Source organism: Protobothrops mucrosquamatus, unplaced genomic scaffold (genome assembly GCF_001527695.2).
Source record: "Protobothrops mucrosquamatus isolate PMUCROS unplaced genomic scaffold, P.Mucros_1.0 scaffold682, whole genome shotgun sequence".
NCBI classification, from domain to species: Eukaryota; Metazoa; Chordata; class Lepidosauria; order Squamata; family Viperidae; genus Protobothrops; species Protobothrops mucrosquamatus.
In genome coordinates this window covers 472,262-481,410 of record NW_015386969.1, presented here as the reverse complement: position 1 = coordinate 481,410, position 9,149 = coordinate 472,262, and the positions used below count along the sequence as shown (strand labels likewise).

The 9,149-nt window shown below is 36.8% G+C and overlaps 1 protein-coding gene across 2 annotated transcripts in view; it reads left to right on the top strand.

Moving 5' to 3' along the window:
• The window catches only part of UBE2V1 (ubiquitin conjugating enzyme E2 V1), a 44,635-nt gene that overhangs the window by 19,090 nt on the left and 16,396 nt on the right, over window positions 1-9,149 (top strand). For both annotated transcript variants that reach the window (XM_015818122.1, XM_015818123.1), the window contains exons 2-3: window positions 4,154-4,302; window positions 7,396-7,521. In XM_015818122.1, coding sequence (XP_015673608.1) covers window positions 4,154-4,302; window positions 7,396-7,521 — 275 coding nt within the window. The remainder of the gene's footprint in view (window positions 1-4,153; window positions 4,303-7,395; window positions 7,522-9,149) is intronic.

Below are 9,149 nucleotides of genomic sequence, written 5' to 3'. Positions count from 1 at the left end.
GTGGTGGAAAAAATAGGAGGAAGGTGTGTTGGATATGCTCTCTACCTTGAGTTATTTCAATAGCAGTGTATCCCAAGTATCTTCTGAAAATATTCAAAAGACATAAAAAGACTCTCAAAATAGCTTTGCCAAGTCTCTGAAAAGTTATGGTGCCTCAATCATTTTGTCACTTCATAACCACCACCCCACTCCCTCCAGTAGTTTGCAACATCTAGAGGGCCATAGGTTCTACTTCCTCAGTTTATACATTACTGATCTCTTATTTTTTATGCTTGTGCATCACTTAGGAACCATTCAATAATGAGTAATGCTCATGCTTAAAGTCAATACAATCACAAAATTATATCATTTTTAAAAGCAGTAAAATTTAACACAGCGTACATTAAAATAACAAATTGAAGTTACCAGAAGCCACTTACTGAAGAAAGAATGACAGTTAAATGGAATCTGAGGCCTGCTTAGAAGAGCCTAAATTTTAGCCCAAAATGTTGCAATAAGATCTCAGCATCTTTGAGAGATATTGGGACAGTTCAAAATGTGTTTTTTTTTAAAAAAAAAATTAAAATGTATTTTGAAAGATGGCTTCAAGTTAAATATGTATTTTAGTCAATTCCAATATCAGGCTTTGATTGTCAGTTTTAATGCAAGATTTTACTTTGAAGAAAGTGTAATTTCTTAGGGATTTAAGTGCAGAGAAATGAAACTTGCTGGAGTGGAAGGTGGAAGAGTTAGAAAGTGGTAATTGAATAGAATCAAAGATGGGAGAGAAGCCTTATACTGATAAATGAGGAGAATATGAAATTGGAGAGGTGGTTGTGTGAAGTTTTCTGCTGATAATGCTGGTATTGACTTTGACTGACCTGCCAGAAAATTACTGCAAATGAACCATACCCTTTGACAGCAAAGTGTGCACTAGTGGAGGGTGAGGTAAATGGATGGTATCAACATAGTCACTAGAAGAAAAAAAAGAAGCATCTTAGCCACTACTGATACCAGTTTTGCAATATATGGAAAGCAACAGCTGAGCCAGAATTCTGGATTATAGGAGTTTGTTTCTGGCCCTTTGGCAATTGCCACACTGAGAAAAACAACAGCAGTTACCATAAGAGTGATTTGAATAGCTCCCAAGCAACTAGTGCTAAGGCTTCCTAGTCAGTTTCAAATTGCTAGTCATTATCTTTAAAGTCCTAAAACACACAGCATTGGAATATGTCAAGCTGTGCCTTGCCAGGATTGAATCTGTACTTATGTCATCGAAAGAGGGTATGTTGAAAGTCCCCGACACCCCCCCCCCCCATGAGGTTCATGGGTATGAGCTTCTTTCAGACAGTTTTTCCTTTGTGCAACTTTCTGCTCCTGGAGATATGTGCAGACTCTACCTTGCCAACTATTCCATTAGTACAGGGGTAGTCAACCTTGGCTCTTTCCTGTGCTGGCTCAGGAATTCTGGGAGTTGACGTCCACGAGTCATAAAAGAGCCAAGGTTGACTACCCCTGCGATTAGTACATCAAGCCTGTATTGTTTCATCAAACCCTTGGCCCCTAATGGTCCTAACTGCATGTATTTCTGTACATAAAATGAATGGGATGAATCATAAGTATTGCATTTAAAGAGACAGGAACTTCTCAGTATATGTGAAATACTAGCTGCAGTTCCCAAAGACTCTTCCAGTTTAAACTCATTGATCTCAGGTTACAGTTGTTGATGCTGGTGTTACCAAGGAACAAAATAATGTTTATTAAGTTCTTGTTTTTCTAGAAAGGGGAGCAGATGGTATTTCAGGTGTAATTGGAAACAAACACTTTGTTTAGCAATAGTATATTGACTTTATGGCTGACAAATGCTTAATTTTGTTTATACCTGTGAATGCTTTAGAGAAAAAAAAATAGGCAGATACAGTTAAAGCTCCCAACCTATGTATATAGTTTTTTTCCTTCAGTCAAGATCAACTCCTGGGGATCCTATGGCCATATCCATGTACTTTTCTTAGCAATAATATAGAATGGTTATTACTTGTTCTGTTTTAACTGAAGGAGGAATTCAGCAGGCATATGGGAAAAAAATCACACTTTGGGATTTTTTTCCCTGTTCCCTTAGACTTATGAAATAAGTAGCTGAAATGCTTATTAGATATGCATTCCAAGACAATGTTGGTGATAACTTTCAAGGATAGTATACAATATTGTCCATAACAGCATTTCCCATTTGGTGCTTTTCAAATATCTGGCCACAGCTTCCCAGTTCTAACCAGGGCAGCCTTTGTTATGCCACACATCTTGAAAACAGATTGTGAACTTGGTGAAGTGTTGCTCCATTCTGTGCAGCAGTGTATAGTAATGAGCAAAACAGTAACCTATTGAAAGAAGATGGTTTGTGTATGTATATATGTGTGTGTGTGTCTGTGTGTTTCCCCGAAAGTAAGGCGTACCCCGAAAATGAGCCTTAGCTTGATTTTTGGAGGTGGGCCTAATATAAGCCCTACCCCAAAAAATAAGTCCTAGTTTTGGGACGAGGCACACACCTAAAAATCAAGCTAGGGTGGGGGTGTGGATCTGCCCCGTGCGCCCCACGCACACTTACCTTGCAGCCAGGCCTCTCCTCACTGGCCCACTTCTTCTGCAGCATCTTCTTCAGCCAGGCCTGCATTTCTCAGTCACAGGCCTTTCCAGAAGGCCACTGCAGCCAAGTACCGAGCTATAGATTCAATCCATAGCTCGGTTCTGCAAGACCTCTGCAGCTGAGGACCGAGCTATGGATTGAATCCATAGCTCGGTACTCGGCTGCATAGGCCTTCTGGAAAGGCTTGACTGCAGAACACAGCTGCTCCTTCAGCCCCAGAAGAAGTGGACCTGCTGGGAGGGTCTGTCAGAGCTGGAGGTGAGGAAGACATCCCCGGAAAATAAGATGTGCTTCTTTTGGAGACAAAAAAATAAATAAATAAGACCTGGTCTTATTTTTGGGAAAACACGGTATATATGTGTTTTGTGTGTGTGTATGTATATGTATATGTATATATCCCCTCATACTTTTTTTTCTTTTTCCCAATCTTGGTTACGACAAGTCTAATCTATGAATGGATAGCATCATTTATCTATATCTCCACACTGCAAATGGCTTTTTAATTTTTTGTTATAATAAGAAAATGGTCATGCCATATTTATTTTTCTATGTTTATTTACAGCTTTAGTTCTAGAGATACTTGTTCTGCTTTATAACATCTTGCAATGACATAATAGTTTCGCCGCAGAAAGGCATGGTTAATTTGCCACGTAAAATGAGTTGTAGATGAAATCACTGTTCAAATTATTCTTTAATACTTTTCTAAGGTCTTGTAACTTCTCTGTAAAATCAAATGGATATCTTCCATAGAGAATAATTTTGGATGCAGATTGTTATCAAACTAATTACAAACATAGTTATTGTTGCTAATTATTAATATGTGTTTTGATGCTTAAACTAATAGTTTCTTTTAACTGCAGCACTGTTTTCTAACTACTCATATATACAAAAACAAGTCCTTTCGATTTAGTGGGATTTAATTTGGATTCATAGAATTATATTATTAATTGTAAACTATGGATGACATGATAAGCATTGTTCCAGTATCTCAGGGGTTGCCACAAAGAAGAGGGAGTCAGGCTATTCTCCAAAGCACCTGAAGGCAGGACAAGTAGCAATGGATGGAAACTAACCAAAGAGAGAAACAATCCAGAACTAAGGAGAAATATCATGACAGTTACAACAATTAATCAGTGGAACGACTTATCTCCAGAAGTTGTGGGTACTCCAGCACTGGAGATTTTAAAGAAGAGATTGGACAACCATTTGTCTGAAATGGGTTTCCTGCTTGAGCAAAGGGTTGAGACCAGAAGACCTCCAAGGTCCCTTCCAAGTCTGTTATTCTGTTTAGATCAGGGGTAGTCAACCTTGGCTCTTTTATGACTCGTGGACTTCAACTCCCAGAATTCCTGAGCCAGCTAAGCTGGCTCAGGAATTCTGGGAATTGAAGTCCACGAGTCATAAAAGAGCCAAGGTTGACTACCCCTGGTTTAGATGTTTAGCACACTAATCAAAGACTTGGGTCCAGACATTCAATATTATTTTGCCAACAGCCAATTCTAATCTCAAAAGTCCAATATGATTTATTTCCAGGAGTAAAAGTTCCTCGTAATTTTCGACTGCTGGAAGAGCTAGAAGAAGGCCAGAAAGGAGTAGGAGATGGAACAGTTAGCTGGGGTCTTGAAGACGATGAAGATATGACACTTACAAGATGGACAGGCATGATTATTGGGCCCCCAAGGGTAAGCATCTGTTTAAAGATATAAAACTATTGCTTTGTTTTTAAAAATCTGATTTCTAGTATTATAATAGGATACATTATTTTTTTGTGATTGATTTTGTAATATACAGTAGTCCGTAGAATGAGATGGTTATATAATGGTAAATCCCATGCTTCTTATCTTTGCCTTCTTAAATGATATGGAAATCCCATTTCAGTTTCTGTCTTTTTAGAGTATAGCAGTAAATTGATCATTGTTCAACTGATTATTTGACTTACTGGGTAATTTAGCCACAATTTCTTTTTTGCACATAATAATGAGTCAAAATCTACTAAGACAAAACTCAATGGGGAAAAGTTTAGCTTTACAATAATAGATGACAGAGTAGGATATGAACATACTTTTGAATGCCATATGCTGTGCATAAATTCTGAGCGTCTTTCATAAATGGGACTTTGAAGCAAATTTATTTTAAATGAATCTATTTATCTTGTTTTGAGGACCCGAGTCTGAACAAAATTGCTTTAAAGAATTCATGTAGGATTTCTCAATCTCTTCAGATGAAAGATGGAAAACTGCAAAAATAAAAGTTATGAACAACTGAAGGAAAGTTAAGCATTAAATCATATTCCATGTTACTTTGAAATCTGAAGGAGTAAAAATAGTACACTTCCCAATTCCTCATAATTAAAATTGGCAACTTAAAACTGAGTTTTATATTTGCTTATAGCACCCCCATCTGACCATGAAGGAATATAGAACATGATACCTAACAGATATAAATAATGTCAGGAATAACTTTCATTGATGTTGCTTAAATATGGTTACCTATAACATAACTATATAGAAACAAGGTTTTGTGATGAACTGATAGAAGAACTGTTCAGTTTAGTTTCAGTTTAAGGTGATTTTTATATCAAAACATAGATTTGAGGAAACCTGACTATGACTTTGGCCACCCCATTGATCACCAGGTTTGATCTGGCTCACTAGGGTATATGTCTTTTTCCTTCAGTGCTCCATGTGTGTGTGTCTCTCTCTCCCAAAACTGCTTCTCCATGAAAGAGAATGACTATCCCAGACAGCAACTCAGGGCATACACATACAATGTGCTACACTGCTAGAACTTCCAAACAAGCTCAAGGGCCATTTGTAGAATGTCAGACTGGAATGGACAGACTTATGACTTGATTTATTGTTTGGAGAATCAAGATATCAGAAATCTAATTAGGAAGTATAGACTCCAAGACATACAGTTTTGATCTAACAACGGTTAAAATAACATTAGTTTAAATTGGAAAGCCCCAGGATGTAAAACCAGCCAATGAACATCCAAAGAAGTAGCAACCAAATGAAATTCTAGAATAACATCACAAACAGAGCAACCAATCAGAATATGAGAACATGTCACATCCATGGTAATAAGAGATACTGATGCTTTTAAAAATGCTGATATAATCAAAGGGGGAACTTTTTCCTGAATACTAGCCTATGCTGTCAAATTCCTTGTAATGCTACATCTTTGGTAAATCTTTCAAGATGGAGAGACAGGGCATTTTTGTTTTTTGAATTTTCCTAGTTGAAGCAAGAAAAAAAATAGTTCTCTTCAAAACTTTTCTTAACTTTTCTAATTTTTCTCTGAAGCTGAAAACCATGTTAAATATTTTGAATTTTCCTCAGGAATGCATAGACATGTCATAAAAACACTATGAGTTGAAATCATCTTGAAGCAAAGTTTATAATATGGAATGGTAGATAAAGTATTTCTCTATATGTTGAATTAATTATTTAGGTGCATAAGTATGCTTACCCTAGGACATTTTGGAAGTTAACACATTTCCACTTGATCTGGATTAATATGCTTTTTTGCTGCTGATTATGACTTAATTTCTTTATTATAGTTATTATGTTTATTATATTTTTAGACAATTATATTGATTTTTATCTATAATTATTTCATGAACTTGATTCTTACATTATAAAATGTATGGATCATTTGACTTACTTTTCCAATACATTTTAAATGGACTTTCTTTTGTGGTGCAGTCTTAATTTATTAGTCATCATCAGGTCCCAGATCAGCATGGCATAAAGAGGATAAAAGAATCCAGCTGTCAATCACAACCAATTGATTTAAATGAGTTCAGTCTGGTAACAATGTCACATTTTTAAAATATTGTCATGTATGTTTATTTGGTGTACTTAATTTTTTCTATGTTTGGGGCTACTGTTGATCTTTATGTGGTTACTAGTTTTGAGAAAGTATTAAAGTATTTTTCATAAAAATAAGTTGCAATCCAAATTATATCGTAATTACTGTCATATTGCACTTGTAATATATCCATTTATAAGCCAGAATGTTCTTTGGAGAAAAATAAGAGCCTACTGATAACAAATGGAATTTGCAAGTCAGTAATTCATACTGAGGATCCTAGAATGCATCTGATATTTTATACATATTTTGCCTTTTATAATTCTTGGAGAAGCCCAATATAAACGTAGTTATTTAATTGGAATATGGCCCCAACACCCCAAGGTTAGCAGAAGGCACTTTGCTTATGTATCATACAGTTTTCCATCGTCTACCTGAAGTTCTCCATATCCTCCAAAATCAGATATTGAATAATGGAAAGAACTTCTAAGACAGTGGTTTTTAGTTCGGAGGAAGAAACTACAGACCATGAAAGTAAACAAGGATAAATACAAATGAAATTCCTTCTGCTTGCCAAGTAGAATATTTACATCCAAGCAGTGACTTAGTAGAATGCCAAATTGTAGGTTTTCTCCCTCCAATAGCAAGCCCAGATGTTTTGACCTCCTGTTAATGTATAAAAAGATCACCACTTATTGAGAAACATATGGAGTTGTGTATGTCAGATAAATAATTAGTAAAAAAAAGAGTTAAGGCAGTGCATCTTTGCATTTTTTTTTCTTAGATATACTTGTCCATCTGCAGTTATCACTTTTTTGCTATATTATGAAATGTGCATGCAAATTAGGTTCATTTGGAGGGTGGAAGAAAAGAAAAATAATTTTGCTAATTTGAAATTGATCTTGTATGCAATGGTCCTTCAGTTATGGATTCCTTGACAGAAATATTTTTTCTCCCCACAGACTATTTATGAAAACAGAATATACAGCCTTAAAATAGAATGTGGCCCTAAATATCCTGAAGCACCTCCATTTGTAAGATTTGTAACAAAAATTAATATGAATGGAGTAAATAGTTCTAATGGAGTGGTAAGTTTTTCACTATTTCTATCCTAACAGTAATATTGTGTCAGTTTTTCAAGCAGAATAGGAAGGCAGAACACTTCTGTAAGCATGCAGCTAGTTATTTATTATTCTGTTTTGCAATGTTTCTATTTATAAATATTGAAGCAAATACATATTTTACAAGTTTATTGATGAAGGCATTGTTTTTTTAATTGAGCCATCATTATTTATTTTCAGTCTGAGATCAGTTTTTAAAAAACATAACAGTGTAACAGTATATCAAATATAAAACAATAAAAAGATTTGTACAGGGAGGCCTGAAATCTTAATTTCTGTGAGCCATGGCTGTTGTTAGAAATTTGGCAACCTAACAATCTGTGTTGTAAGCTTGGCCTTCATTTAGTATATAATGGGCACTCTAACATTACATGAGATATAGACTTGTATTACACGTGATATTGTATGTTTATACCAAAAGTATCTTTACGACGACTTTAACGGTCAATAGACTCTTATCTGGTTTTACCATACTAACAACTCGATACTCCGGTTAACTTTTACGATCAAGACCCAGGGTTTAGGAGACGAACTCTAATCGATACCGGCACCATCGCTTGGATACCGTGTCCACGGTGTCCACCGTGCGTCTGCCCTTTCTCTGGGCCCCAGTCCTAGGCCTTCAGCTGGGTTTTATAAAACCTTTTCGCTTTAGGCCTCTGCCGCCGTGTGCAAAAGAAAAAAAAAGGTTCAATCACTCATCAATTTCAACTTCTCGCAGGAAAAAAAAAGATCTCGCAAAGTTTGAATTGATTATTTGAACTTTTTACTCCAACACAGTCTGCTGTTACCACTGCAGCCACGCCCACCCAAAGGGCCATGCCCACCCAATAGGCCACGCCCACCCGGCACCCAACAATACATAAGTGGGTTTTGGTTTGCAGTTTGGGCACTCGGTCACTAAAAGGTTCTCCATCACTGCCCTAAGTGGAATTTTCCTCCAATGCGATTTTCCCATGTATTTTACGAGCAAACATAGATAGGGCAGCCTAGAGAAGTAAGTGCACTCCAAATTTGTTGGCGATGTCCATTTTCCTCTCTGAGTTCATGGTGACCTAACCCTAACCCTAAGTGGAATTTTCCTCCAATGGGATTTTCCCATGTATTTTACCAGGAAACATAGATAAGGCAGCCTAGAGAAGTAAGTGCCCTCCTAACCATACCCAAGCACTCTGTATTTGTTGGCGATGTCCATTTTCCTTTACGAGTTCATGGTGACCTAACCCTAACCCTAAATGGAATTTTCCTCCAATGGGATTTTCCCATGTATTTTACTAGGAAACATAGATAAGGCAGCCTAGAAAAGTAAGTGCCCTCCTAACCATACCCAAGCACTCCGAGTTTGTTGGCAATGTCCATTTTCCTCTCTGAGTTCCTGGTGACCTAACCCTAACCCTAAGTGGAATTTTCCTCCAATGGGATTTTCCCATGCATTTTACCAGGAAACATAGATAGGGCAGCCTAGAGAAGTAAGTGCCCTCCTAACCATACCCAAGCACTCCGAATTTGTTGGCGATGTCCATTTTCCTTTACGAGTTCATGGTGACCTAACCCTAACCCTAAATGGAATTTTCCTCCAATGGGATTTTCCCATG